Here is a 14,225-nt window from a genome sequence, read left to right on the forward strand (position 1 = left end):
CGGGGCGGGGCCAGTGACGCACCAGGGACGCGGCGGTGGCGGCGGCGGGACCGGCAGGATCAGCATGGTGAGCCGGGAGCGGGCCGGGGAGCGGGGTCCGGCTGGGAGCGGGTCTCTGCTTAGCTGATCGCGGCTGTGTGTCCGTGTCCTTGCAGGGGAAGCAGAAGAAGGCGCGGAAGTACGCGGTCATGAAGCGCATGATCAGCCTCCGGGACGAGCGCCTGTGAGTGCGGCTGCGGCTGGGCCCGGGCCCCGGAGCGCCCTCGTGTCCCGTTCGGGAGGCGCGGCAGGAGGTCCCGGCCCAGGTCTCTCGGCCCCGGTAGCTCTTCCTTATTCCTGTACCCCGGTAATGCCTGTGTTTCTTTGCAGTAAAGAGAAGGACCGCGTGAAAGCCCCTGTGAAGAAGAAGGAGGACCCGAGTGCCATCAAAGAGCGGGAGGTGTAAGTGCTGTCGAGGCACTGGGGAAGGAGAGGAGGAAAGAAGGAGGGAGGGCTGGCCACGCTGCAGGCTGAAGCTGAGGGTATTTCTCAGCGATACTGTCAGAAGAAAAAGTGGTGCCCCAAACCGAAGGATTGTGCTTGGGAGGCAGCAGGAGGCCTGATGGGTTTTTCTGCTCATTACCCGTCTTTCATTCTATGCAAGATTGTAGGATTGGATGTGATGTTAAATGGAATTAACTGATTTGAATTCTTTGTCTTCCTGGCAGCCCCCAGCATCCCTCTTGTTTGTTCTTCCAATATAATACACAGCTGGGCCCCCCTTACCACATCCTGGTTGACACTAACTTCATCAACTTCTCCATCAAGGCCAAACTGGACCTCGTGCAGTCGATGATGGACTGTCTCTATGCCAAGTGTGAGTTTCTACACCACCCACAGCTTCTTCAGACCACACAGTGCCAGTGTGCTCGTAATGTGCTTTGTCAGCCTCATGCCACTGGCTGAGAATAACAGAAATCTTGCCAAAAGAATATGTGCTATAATCATGGAGCTGTGGTAACCCTGGCAATGTCTCTGGTTTCAGTCAAGTAACAGTTTTAAAATGCTAATCTCATCAAAGGTAGAATACTAATAACTTAAAAATCTAAAATTACCATGGCATGCTTAAACTTGGTGGCTCTACATTTTATCACCTTGCAACATTATCAGTTGTCACTGTAAGTAATACATTATAGAGTTCCATGATGTTTCTGGGGCATGTGGGCAGTGTGTAGGGGTCTGGGAATAAATACTGCTTTGTTTTAATGCAGGCTTTTTTTGCATTTAGGTATTCCATGTATCACAGATTGTGTAATGGGTGAAATTGAGAAGTTAGGACAGAAGTACCGTGTGGCATTAAGGTAGGTGCAGGGTGTTCTCTGTTTCTAGAACTTAATGCTTTAATATAAATAAATGAAAAACACTTGCTGTGACTGGTGCTCCTACACTAGAGGGTGATTAGGTTGTTGCAGGGTCCTGAACCTGGTACTAAGAAATACTTAACCTATAATAACTAGACAAATTGCATTCTTTTTTTTTTTTTTAGGTCATTTCAGTTGACCTTTGTCTACCATTTATTCCATCCCTTCATCCCTTTTTTTGAGAACAATGTTCTGTATATCACAGAAGGGGGTGTTCTTGTTCCTCCATGCTGTGTTACTGTACTCTCTGGTCTGATTGCTGTGATGCTGCTTTTGATGTCCCCACAGAATTGCCAAGGACCCTCGGTTTGAACGCTTGCCATGTATGCACAAAGGAACCTACGCCGATGACTGCTTGGTGCAAAGGGTCACTCAGGTATTCCCCTCCTGACATTTTCTATGCTGTGCTAATATACTAAAAATTCTTGAACCCTCCTAATTACTGACTGACTTAAATTTCCCACAGAGTAACTATAAAATCTCACCAAGGGGCATTTTCAGTTCTAAGACAACTTTATTTGATGCAAGGTATTATCTTCCCTGAGCATTCTTGTTGTATAGAACAGCATCAAGAAGCACTTAGGATGGGAGAGCTGTCAGCTTGAAAGGCTGGACAGAATTTCAGAGATTTCTTGAGTGTATTTTGATGGGCAGAAGGATGTTATTAATCTGCTGTGGAATTCTGTACAAGTCCTGGTAATGCCTTGCTAAGGACTCTCAGCCTCCTTGTGTTCAGTGAGCTCAGTGAATAGGAACGTTTGGTCAGCCATGACTCCTTTCTGGGGTTCACTGGTGTTGAATCTGACTTGCCTTCTGGTGTTTTGCAGCACAAATGTTACATTGTGGCCACAGTGGATAAAGAGCTCAAGCGGAGAATACGAAAAATCCCTGGAGTGCCCATCATGTATATTTCCAGGCACAGGTAAGGACCCCCTGACAGGGAGGAATCCTGCCCAGTGCAGTCCTTGTCTGACAGGGACTCTTCTCTCCTTCATTGTCTATAGTGCAGGCTGCAGTAAGGGCCTGTTGTTTACAAAGAAGTTGAAGTACAGCTACTGCTGGGAAGAGACTGGTCACAGACCCATTTTTATTGCAGTCTACATGTTCACTTGTAGAACATGAAGAAGTGGTTTCCTTAAGGCCAGTGTTTTCATAAATCAGTTTTGCTTACCAACAGCAGCAGGACTACCAGGCAAATGCATTCTACAGGCTCTTGAAGAAAAGAACCATTCCTGTTCCATATTCTATTTGGTAGCTTTGTGCACCCTCAGCCAAGAGACTGAATTTGCTTCTTAACTAAAAACCAAACCAACTCAGAAGGATACTAGTGCAGCATGTTGGAAATTAGGAGCTTGATTGCTATAGATATGTAAGGTTTTAACTGATTTATAATTAGAATGTGGCTCAAAATATTTTTCTTTCAAAACACCTTCTCTCCTTATTCACTGTGGCCATGAACTTTTGAGAAAGGCTGCCAAGGGTGGTGATGGAGTCACCATCCCTGGGGGTGTTCAAGAAATAAGTGTACGTGGTACTTAGTGCCATGGTCTAATTCTCAAGGTGATGTTCAGCCAAAGGCTGGACTCTGTGAGCTTGGAGATCTTTTCCAATCTAAATGATTCTGTGAATTATAAGTTGAATATCTAAGCATTTATTTTCTGTGCTGATCTGCTCTTAAATCCTAAATCAGATCTTACAAAACTGCAGGGTTTTTTCCTTCTCTGGAGATGGTGAGTTTTTGAGATGTCTGATTGCTGAGTTTAAGGTGAAGAATAACAGCAACCTTATGAAGACTTCTTACTTTCAGAAGTAGTATTTTTCTTCCTGGGGATCTGAGCTGCAGATAGAAATGCAACAATTGACTATTCAGTTTACCTGTAAGCCTGTTGCTGCATGGGTGTCACAAATGAATGCTTTAGTTCACTTGAAAAATCACTGGCAAAGGTACACTGGAAAAAGCAGCTTTTAATATAAGATTGTAGCAGTGTGACTTTAACAGAGTTTACTGGCAAGGTTCGTTCTATTACTACATGGATGAAACATACAAAGGAAAATTGACTTAAAATTACTGTGGAATGTTGTGCATAGAGACCAGAAGTGCAAAGGACAACCATCCCATTGAGTCACGAGGTTCTGTAAGGATCGCCTTGCTTTTCAAACTCCTGATGGAGTCCAGGTGCAGCTGCATCCAATCTTAGTCCCAGACTTGGTCAACAGTCTCTGTCTTAATTAGATTTTGGAAGCGTTGAATCATTGACTAATTTAACATTTATAAAGTGATTCAATAGGGTTTACTACAATTATAACAGTGACTTAATTATATTTTCAGGAAGCAATGTTCATACTATACTCAGTAAAAGGTATTTCAGCTAATTCACATGCTTGCACACTGACATAGACGTATAGGTAAATGTATAAAGGTACCAGTTAAAAATTCCTCTCAGCTTCAGTGAAACACATGGAATGTATCTGCATTTCTCAACGGGCAGGGCTTGAGTGACTGTCCTTCAGCCATCTCAGCCTTGAGCCCAAGATGCTTTCTGCTCAGAGAGAGGTGCTGGTGCAACCCATGGCAGCCCAGGAAAGCTCTAAGGGCCTCATTTAAAACCACTGCTTAAAGGGTCACAAGATGATTGCTTTTAGTCAGGCATAAATTTTACATCTTGGCCATTATCCAGATTGGTAACTAGTGGAGTTTCCAAAACTCTGGTAACATTGGTACCATTCCACTGAGGCCATGACTTAGATAGGATTGTCAGAGGGCGACTGGCAGTCTCATCCTTCAGCATAGACCAGCAACAGGAGTTCCCAGTACAGTCAGTGCTGTTCTCTGACCTTAGTCATGCAAGGCTTCCTGGTATGCTCAAGGGATGCTTCACCACCTAACTCATTACACATTACACAAAGGCCAAGGCCTAGCAGGGATCCCTGAGGTGGTAGTGCAGCCCTGAGGAGGAAGAGGGGTTAGATTCACCACCACAGTGAGGAGGGGAGCAATGTGGAGTAGGTTGTCTTCATAAGTTTTCCTTCCTTCTCAGGTACAATATTGAGAGGATGCCAGATGATTATGGAGCTCCCCGATTCTAACCTGTCCAGTCAAGCCATCAATGCCCAGACTGTGAGCCAGGACAAGGGTCCTTCTGATTCTACCCTCCTTCTTTCTTCTTTTGTTGGAACTCTGCTCAGAGGACTGTGGATAACACCAAACTGACTTCTTAACCTTGTTTTTCTAAGAAAAAGCTATTTTGAAGAGTCTGGTTTTATTCATCCATCTTCTGCCTTGGTTTGATTACCTACAGCTGGGAGAAGCATATGGGAAACAGAGGGCAGCAGGACCAGGAATGTGCCTAGCTCTGCATCAGGGCCATTGGAAAACATTATTCTCAGCATTCTAAATTAAATATTGATGATGCAACTCTGACTGAGAATGAAACCACAAGAGATTTTAAGTTTCTTACTGCTGCACCTGGAGTATACCTGGAACAAGTATTCCTTTGGGAAGCTACCTCACACCTGTTCAGTCAAATCAGAATCTGCATTCTGCAGAAAAGACATCAGATCTGCACCAGTTGGTGGCTTTCTCTGGAAAAGCAGTCTAGATTTTAATTCAGAATGTATAGGCTTTTATTCAACTGCACAGTGAATGAAGTTTGTTTAAACCTCCTCTCAGACTGCTCTTTCTGTCCTTGGTTAGCTGGCAGCCCAGTCCTTTCCTTACATTTAGAGTGATGGAGGGCAGGGTTGGGTCGGAACAAGTCTTTCACTCCTATTTGTTTGGGTCCTATGCGCCCCAAAGCCTTATCACTTTTGTTATGTATCAGGGACAGAAAAGGAAAGTGTCTAATGGGCAAAGGTATTAATGTGGGCGGGGAGCACAGTCGTTGTGGAGGAATAAGAACAATGGTTGCAGATAAAGAGTCTTCCAGAGACCTGCAGAATTTGCTGCAGGGAAGAAAGTGGTCAGGGAGGGAGGGAAAAGAAATTATTAAACCACATGAAGAAATGTAGGGGGAAAAGTATTTCAAAGCCATAACTCAGCATTCTCATATCTCCTCCATTATTCCTTCATTTTTAGCAATATAATTTGCTCTTACAATCTCTGCTTTGTGGTAAAGAGAGGGTCACCAGGAGCCAATATGCCAAAGCACACTTCCTGGCCAAAATGCTGGATCTGTAGTACAGGAGAAGACTAAAAATTTATATTCTTGGTATAATTAAGAAAATTTCCAAACCTTAAGAGCCTTAGCCTGTAGTCCCTTACACTGGTTTGGCTGCAGAGGTGGCCACAAAGGCCAAGAGCATCCTTGCCTGTATCAGAAATAGTGTGGCCAGTAGGGCTAGGGAAGCAATCCTCTCCTTGTAGTTGGTGCTGGTGAGGCTGCACCTTGAATCCTGTGTTTAGTTCTGGGTCTCTCATTACAAGACAAGACATTGAGGTGCTGGAGCATGTCCAGAGAAGGTCAGTGGAGCTGGGGAAGGGCCTGGAGCACAAGTCTGATGAGAAGCAACTGAGGGAGCTGGCATTTAGTCTGGAGAAAAGAAGGCTCAGGGGAGACCTTATCACTCTACAACTACCAGAAAGGAGGGTGTAGCCAGGTGGGCATCAGTCTCTTCTCCCAGATAACAGGTGACAGGATGAGAGGAAATGGCCTCAAGTTGTGCCATGGGAAGATTGGATATTGGGAAAAAATGCTTCACTGAAAAGGTGGTCAAGCATTGGAGCAGGCTGCCTAGAGAAGTGGTAGAATCACTGGGCCTGGAAGTGCTGAAGTGTGGATGTGGTGCTTAGAGACATGGTTTAGTGGTGGATTTGGCAGTGCTGTGTTGATGCTTGGACTCAATGACCTTGGAAGTCTCTTCCAACCTTAACAGTTCTATAATAGCTGAACTTAGCTGTCTGTATGCTGGACAGCATGCAGTGAGGATTATTTCCTGTCTTTGGGAAATGCTCTGACATCCTGGTAACTTCCTTGCTAGCACCATACCTCTACAGATACTGCAGGAAACTTGGGGAACACATCAGACCTTCCTATTGTGCTATCCCTGTGCTTGTTGCAGGTTCACCTATTAAACATCCCTGAAATAACAGCATACTGACTCTTTAAAAATTTAGCCCCTTCCAGGCTATCACAATCAAAATTAATTTTCTCCACCTCTAGCCAGGAAGAAAGCAGCCAACAATAGAGAGATTTTCCAGTTAGTATATAATACATACATTTCAAAAATAATATCCTTAGTTTTGTTCTTTCAATCCAGTCTGTATTTCTTTAAGCTAATGATTAAGTATTGTCATGAACAATTGAAGCCCGTGTTTATTCAAGTGAGGACTGAGAAACAGTTGTAGGATTAGATCTCTGTAACTTGCTTTTCAGAGTAATTCTAGTTTTGAAAGACTTCTTTGAGTCAGTAGTTAACTAGAATTGTTCCAGTGCAAATAACTTCACTTGAATTAACCTAATGGAAAGAGACTGGAGAAGAAAGGAATGGACACCGTTGGGGTAACATTTGAAAATAGTCTTTCTGGCATGGAGGAGGTCAAAGGCATAGCAGCCTGATAAATTTGGGGAACATATATCTGCCAGCAGAATGCTTTTTGCGGGGACTTCATGAAAATATATGTATTTAGCACAAACGGTGGGTAGGCATCAAACTAAATGTGCTCATTTACTGAAATCTTTTATTCCTTTTACTCTGCCTTGTTTTATTAAAAGGAGGAGGAATCTGGAATAGGTATAGGCAGTTGCTAAAGATGTGTTAGGAGGGTTGGAGGATGAGCAGAAGAAAGTATTGGCAGTGAGCACACCCATCAGGAAATTTTCATTAATTGAGTATAATTGGTAAGACAAAAAACTTGGCTATTAACTTGAAGAGCCTGGTCAGAAGATAAATAGGACAGGAGAGTTGAATGATTAAGTGCTTCTCCTGCAATGCCACACAACCTGTGTACCAAACACTTGGTTCAGAAGAAAAGGTTTACTCCACACACACAATGTCATCCCAGTGTCTGATCCAATTTACAGTGTGTCAGAGGAGGAAAGATCATTGTCACAGGAAAGAGTTTGGTAAACTAGAATATTTTGATGTTTCTACAAATGCAGAACTCTGTCAGTCTGAACCAGAAGAGAAATTCCTTTCTGACTCAACTCTGGCAGTTGGTTTAAACCTGCACAGGACTTAGATGCTTGCAGTGTAATTAGAGAATTCAGCCTCCCTGCTAGCATCCTGTCTCCTGCTGTAGCAGGTTTCCATAGCTTCAGAAGACAGAGAACATACAGGAGCACCACATAAAGAAAATCTGAATATATGCAAAGAATGGTAAAAAAGAATTTCTACTCCTTTTTGGAGCCACCAGAAGGTTTAAGATTACTACAGCCTTACCAGATGAAGGAATTTAAGCTGCTGATCCAAGATGTGACCCTGGTTAATTGAGGGGTAACTAAATGTGGTATAATAGTGTTTAGAAGCAGGAAGAACATGAGCTATTAAAAAAAAAAAACAACATGATGGCACCCATTAATGTTACAGACTGAACAGAATAAAAGAATAAAAATAACATATTCTGAATAGAAGAATCAGGGCATAATGTGAATTTAACAGGGTTGGTTTTTTGCTAGATTGGGTAAAGTAGTTTATCTTGTTTGGTGGGAGTCAACTGTACTGCAACCCAAACCAATTTGAATATTGAAAATCCATCTGTCAAGTTATTTGGAAGTTACATTTTGGCTTCCACAATGTAGGCTGGGAAGCAATTGCCCTGAAAGTGTTTAGGTACACATATTCCCTCATAAGGGAAGTAACAAGTCTCTTGACAATATTGAGTAACCACAACAAACAGCAAAAACAGTAGGAGACACCTGCCTGCAGGAAATAACTGTTAGTAAGCTGATCACAAGAGAACTCACATAGAGTGAATAGATCAGGAGGATAAATTAAAGGATGTTTGCAACAGAAATTCCCTATATTGGAAGGACAGGGTTTCAAAAGTTTAGTGAGTAAACTGGGCCATTGAACTCAGGTATATAAATGCTAAGTACAGTATAATGGACAGTAGATGCTAAAAATACAAATGCTCTCTGAAAGTCGTATTCACTGCAAGAGAAATCTAAACAGACCATCCTAAATAGAAAAGGATCAATAGTCACCTCTAAATGAAAAGAAGGGATACTAAAGAATAAAAAAGACAGTTCTAGAAGTATTGAGATTGTTTTCTTAAAGATTTGCATCTCAGTTGAATTTAATAAAATATTTTCTTGCAGATTCGTGGTGTATCTCCTCTGTGGATTTCCTGAAATTTAGCAACAAATGAACATAAAGTCTAGCTTTTCCACCAGAGAGGATAAAGCTGCTACTCTACCTAACAAAGTGATTTTCTTGACATTTCTCCTGACTGAAAAGTCTTAGGACCTTTCTTCTACACCTGCCTTTCTCCACTGGCTGGCGATCCTTGATTCAGCCGGCATGAGCTTAGATAGTGAGCATGACAGAAATTGCTCAGGGTTCCTGTGCTTGTAGAGGAGACGGAGCGGGGGCATCGCCGCGCTGCTGTGCTGCAAGCCCGCAGCCGCCAGGCTCCACTGCCCAGCGACTGGAATTCACACACACACGCGCCTCTGCCCTGCCACAGGCGTTCAGCACTTGGCATGAGTCATTGCTAAGTGCCTACAGAACATATTTGTACGTTTAACTCGTGCTTCAGCGCGGGTAACCGAGGGCACGGACGCCGCCGCCCCAGGGACACCACGGCCCTCGGGAGCGTCTTGCCCGCTATACACAGCCTAGCTGGCGGAGCGCCTGGCGGCAACCTACATATATCGGAAGCCCCGGCTCCGGGCCCGCAGCGGCTCCCGTGTGTGGCCAGCCCCATCCCGCCTCCTGCCCTGGGGAGCGGGCGCGATGTGTTAGTCTGTCTGTCTGCCTGGCGCTCCGGGCTCGCCTCGGCCCCGCGCTGCAGGCAGCTGTCCGCCAGGCGGCGCTGCCACCCGCCCAGCGGGGCGCTCTGCCGCGGCGCTCACGCTCGACTGCCCGGCGGGGGTGGGGCTTGGCCGCGCAGGCGCCGTGCGCCGCACGCCGCCGCGGCCTGTGTCCGCTCCGCGCTCCGCCATGTACCCGGCCTGGGGCTTGTACGGGGCGGCCGGGCACTACCCGCCGCCCCCCACCTCCATCCCGCCCCCGCCGCTGCCCATCCCTCCCCCAGCGTGCCGCCTCCCGCCGTTCCGCCGATGCCGCTTCCCAGCTACCCGCCGCCGGGGCCCGCGCCCCCGCCGCCGCGCCGCCGCCCGCCGGTTCCTCGGGGTTCCTGAGCCTGCAGGAGCAGCACCTGGCCCAGCTGCAGCAGCTCCAGCAGATGCACCAGAAGCAGCTGCAGTCCGTACTCTTGGGTCCCCCGCCGCCGCCGGGCCCGCCCCCGCCGGGGCTGCCGCCGCCGCCGCTGCCCGGCTCCTTCACCGACTGGCAGCAGCAGCCGCCGGTGCCGCCGGTGCCGCCGCCGGTCCGCAGCTACCAGAAGCAGTACGGCCACCGTGAGCCGCCGCCGCGCAAGCCGCCCCCCGCGGCCCGGGACCGCGACGGGCAGGAGCCGGCGGGCGGGCACGGCGACTGGGGCGAGCCGGTGCCCGCCGAGCCGGTGCCCATGGACATGGAGCTGTCCTCGCCGCCGCAGTCCCCGCAGCCCGGCGCCCAGCCCTACCTGCCCCCCGCCCAGCCCTACCTGCCGCCGCCCCAGACCGAGCCTTACCTGCCCCCCGCCCAGCCGCCCCCCGCGCAGTCCCCGCCGCTCCAGCCCTACCTGCCCCGGGCGCAGCCCCTCCCAGCCGCCCCCCTCCTTCTCCGAGCCCCCGCCCTCCTACCTGGAGCCCTCGACGGCCGCCGCCTCCCAGCCCTACCTGCCGCCTCCTGCCCAGGGCTACATGGCGCATCCCCAGCCCTACCTGCTCTCCTCCCAGGCCTCTCCTTCCCAGCCCGCCCTGGCCCCCTCCATCCCTCCCCCGGTGAAGCCATCGCAGGCTCATTTCCCCCCGCCCCAGACGTCCCTGCCCCCGCCCGCCGCTGCCCCGCCGGAGGCAGCGCAAGGTGCCGCCAAGGAGGGCGGTGGCACGGAGCAGCCGGACCCCTCCACCATGACTCCCCAGGTAAGGCCGCCCGGCTGGCAGCGGAGACTCGCCAGGGCAGCGGTGGCGATGAGCCGCTGGGTATTGAGTGTTGCAAAGGTCCCCGAGTAAGGACAGTTAATAAACACACCGTATTTGCATAATATTGAAAGGATTCGGACGCAATCCGTGGAAGTGTGGCAATGGCACAGCTCAACCTTCATACAGGCTGATTTATCCAGTGGTGTTGGTAGGGATGTTACAAATTGTCATTTCTCGAGAAAAATTGTTTAGGGAAAAATGTAAATCCTGGCTGACTCTAATTTTCTTGAGCGTGCTTTGGTCTCTGGAGAATGTATTCCAAAGTACAGCGTAAGAACCGCCCCTGTCCCCTGTTGGCTTTGTTTGGCCAGTTGTGAGATGCAGCATTCTGTTTCCTTGTTGCACATTGCGGGATGTCACTTGTCTTCAGTGATTTCTTTATTATAGTTTTTTTAAGGAGTTGAGTTGCAGTTGTCTGCCTGATCGGTGTAGAATTGTGACTATTTTAGTCTTATCACACGTGGTTAAAGCTACAGAAATGTTTCTGTTGCAGTACGTACTTGCCCTCTACTTAGACTTAATCCACATTTTGTGCTACACGTGCTTGATCTTCCAGTATAAAATTGCATAGGGCATTGGAGGGAAATGTTCTGAAATGCCTTGAAGTGAAAAATATAGCTGTGTGATTTTTATGTGTACACAAGGGCCAAAATGCTGCAAAATGTTTGTGTGCTTCACTTAATAAATGAGACCAGTTCCAGTGAACTTTAGGACCATTCATCTGCATTGTCAGGGACAATCCAGGCTTGAGGTTCAGCACGCACAGCGAGGCACGAGTGTTGAGGCCCTCAGCTGTGTACGTGGGTCAGGCACATTCACTGAGGCTTTTGCATGGGTTTAGAGCTTTCTTATTGGGATCCACCTGCAAGAACAAAATTGAACTGCATACTTTGAAATTCCTTTATTTATGGTAAATTGATCTTCGGGTTCTGATTTGAAGCTAGATTTGCAAAAAACCTCTTGTGTCGTATTGAAGTCACTGACACTTTAAATTTGCTGATTGCTGGAATATGCCATTTTTACATTTGTACCATATAACTAATTACTGCCTGGCAAAGTACTGCTTTCAGTTCATTTCACTTACTTTTATGAAGGTTTTGGACAGTACTAATTGATCTTTTACAGTGATAACAACAAGATTTAATTTTTTAATGACAAAACTAAAACCTCGAAAAGTCACGTGTAGAAAGTGGTGTTAATTTGGTATTGAGTCAGCTTGTTGACTTCTTAAATTATCGAGCTCAATGATAAAATATTGATAAAATATCTCCAGAAGAGTTGCAAATAATACTTTATTGTGGTGCGCACATGGAAGCAGCAGAACACTGCTGAAGTTTACATTTTCTGGTTTATGAGTGTTTATACAAACAGCTTCTATCTTGAGTAGTTTGCTTGCTCTCGTTCACAGTTCAGTGTTAATTCAAAAGAAATATATTTTCCTGGTCATAACTTTGTTATAACAGACTGATACAATTTTGGCTATCATAGGCTGTAAAATGGAAGGATTTGGCGTAACAAGTTTTTACACTATAAGGAATAGGAAAAGCTAAATGTAGTAATGCTTTCATGCCTTTTAGTAATGTGAAAAGCCAAGTGAGGAAACAGTGTAATTTGTCATTTGTAATATCCTATTAAGCCGTTGTTTAAACTGGCAATTGAAAGCAATTATTTCTGTTTCTCATCCCACAGTAACAGTGGCTGCAGACAAATATATCAGTATTTTTCTCTTAACTCAGAAGATGTTACACAATTTGCCATGAGTTGGTGTTTTATTATTTTCCTTTCCAGTCTAAGATACTGTTCTTTGCCTTGACAGTATCGTGAGTTTAGTGTAATTTCTTCCGTGGGTTTATAGTTTGATTAAATTGCTGGATTCTTGTCAAATCCAGTTAAAATAACTGTGGTATTTCCTTATTGTTCCCTCTGATATTTGGGTAATGTGTGCTGCTATTTGTTTACCATATCACAGACTGGGTAAGGTTGGAAGGGAGCACAGGGTGTCATCTGGTTCAACCCCCCAGCCCAAGGAGGTTCATCCCAGAGCACATGGCACAGGGTTGTGTATTCCAAACAGTTCTTGAATATCTTCAGTGAGAGAGGCTCCACAGTCTTTCTGGGCAATCTGTTACAGTGCTCATTCCCCTGCATGAATATAAGTTATTTCTCATATTCAGGTGGAACTTCCTCTGCATCAGTTTCTGCCCATTGCCCGTTTTCTTGTTCCTTGGCACCGCCAAGAAGAGCTTGGATCCTTCCTCTTGGCACCTTCCCCTCAGATACTTCTGTACATTGACAAGGTCTCCTCTCAGTTGTCTTCTCATGGCTCAACAGTCCCACCTCCCTCAGCCTGTTCTTATTAGAGAGAGATGCTCCACTCCCTTGGCATCTTCATTGCCCTCCACTGGACTTGTTCCAGGAGTTCAAGTCTCTCTTGTGTTGAGGAGCCCAGAACTGGACACAACACTCCAGGTGTGGCCTCACTAGGGCTGAGTAGAGGGGCAGGATCATCTCTCTCGACCTGCTGGCAATGCTCTTCCTACTGCAAGGATGCATAGGTACATCTGTACCCATAAATATGCGTTTATCTACATCTGTTAAAGCTACCTCAGCTTTACCACCTCACCATTTAACAGACTGCTGCTCTCTTTAAACAGCCCCTTTGTTTTGTAGAGGGTGCTAAACCATTCTTTTGCAGTTTTCGCCTGGAAAGGACATGGTGTCCCCCAAAATAAGTGTTATGTTATGGCCTAGGGTCACCTGTATTAGCTTTGGAGTAGTCCTTTGGTGTGGACTTCACATGAACATGTTTGGTCCTATGTCCTGTGGCCAGGAGCTGATAGTGCTGATTTCAGTGTTCCTGTAAAATGCGACAGGCATTGTCTCTCGGTCAGCCAGAGATGGTGAAAGGCATGTGTTGATGCTCATGTTTTCCATGGGCTTAAGGATTATAATTGGACTTGGAAGATGACAAGTCCAGTTGAATGAAAAGTCATTGTGAGGAGGTGAGCACTCAATAACTGATGAAAAAATTTCTACACTAGCACTTCTGTTTTGTTACAACTAAGCTGTAAAGATCTACGTTTCTGCTTTTCTTATACTTTCCAGATAGCACAGTAATAGATGTCACAGACTCATCTGCTGAAAATAATAGGTAATTATATTACCATAGCTCTGGAAAGCCCATGTCATATTATGAATTCTAGCCCTATGTCCAGTTGATGGAATGAGGAGTAAACAAGATGGATCGGTGGAGACAACAATGTTGTGGTAGTAGAACATGTGCTCACCCATCATAGCATCTAGCACCATGATGGCAAATCACCTTATAGTGAGTGCCTTTTGAGACGGATAATTGAATCAGGCTTTGTATAGCTGGGAAAGTATGCTCCTGCCTTGAGTTGCGCTTATTTCAGCATGTTGTTGAATGTTTCTGACAGTCTGTGCTGCAGTGTGAATGCATATCTTCCACCCAAAACTATGGAACTCTTTTGAGACGTATTCTTGTTAAAAAGATTCACTGCAGGAATAATTGCATGATCAATTTAAAGTCTGTGAAGCATAGTCTCTCATTTCATTGACCTCATTTCCAAGTTACAGAAGTATTTTTTTTAAAAATACAGCTCCATATTTGTGTTTC

At 46.1% G+C, this 14,225-nt stretch overlaps 3 protein-coding genes across 6 annotated transcripts in view; all 3 read left to right on the top strand.

The window, feature by feature from the left end:
- The first annotated feature begins 27 nt into the window (after positions 1 to 27).
- FCF1 (FCF1 rRNA-processing protein) lies at positions 28 to 5,914 on the top strand. Its single transcript, XM_030949473.1, has 8 exons — positions 28 to 67; positions 156 to 223; positions 370 to 441; positions 708 to 856; positions 1,268 to 1,340; positions 1,689 to 1,776; positions 2,228 to 2,322; positions 4,439 to 5,914. Exons 1-8 carry the CDS (start codon positions 65 to 67, stop codon positions 4,485 to 4,487), a joined length of 597 nt encoding a protein of 198 aa, XP_030805333.1. The 5' UTR covers positions 28 to 64; the 3' UTR covers positions 4,488 to 5,914.
- A 2,944-nt stretch (positions 5,915 to 8,858) lies between these two features.
- LOC115904552 (formin-like protein 3) lies at positions 8,859 to 10,044 on the top strand (the record flags this gene model as incomplete). Its single annotated transcript, XM_030950043.1, has 2 exons — positions 8,859 to 8,871; positions 9,239 to 10,044. Coding segments are annotated over exons 1-2 (819 nt in total), but the record flags the coding sequence as incomplete, so codon positions are not given.
- A 68-nt stretch (positions 10,045 to 10,112) lies between these two features.
- YLPM1 (YLP motif containing 1) overlaps positions 10,113 to 14,225 on the top strand; it is a 40,281-nt gene continuing 36,168 nt past the window's right edge. For all 4 annotated transcript variants that reach the window (XR_004060749.1, XR_004060750.1, XM_030948886.1 and 1 more), the window contains exon 1: positions 10,113 to 10,528. Coding sequence is in view for 2 of the 4 variants with exons in the window: in XM_030948886.1 (XP_030804746.1) it covers positions 10,307 to 10,528 (222 nt within the window). In the remaining 2 variants the exon portion in view is untranslated. The remainder of the gene's footprint in view (positions 10,529 to 14,225) is intronic.

This window comes from Camarhynchus parvulus, chromosome 5 (assembly GCF_901933205.1).
Source record: "Camarhynchus parvulus chromosome 5, STF_HiC, whole genome shotgun sequence".
NCBI lineage: Eukaryota > Metazoa > Chordata > Aves > Passeriformes > Thraupidae > Camarhynchus > Camarhynchus parvulus.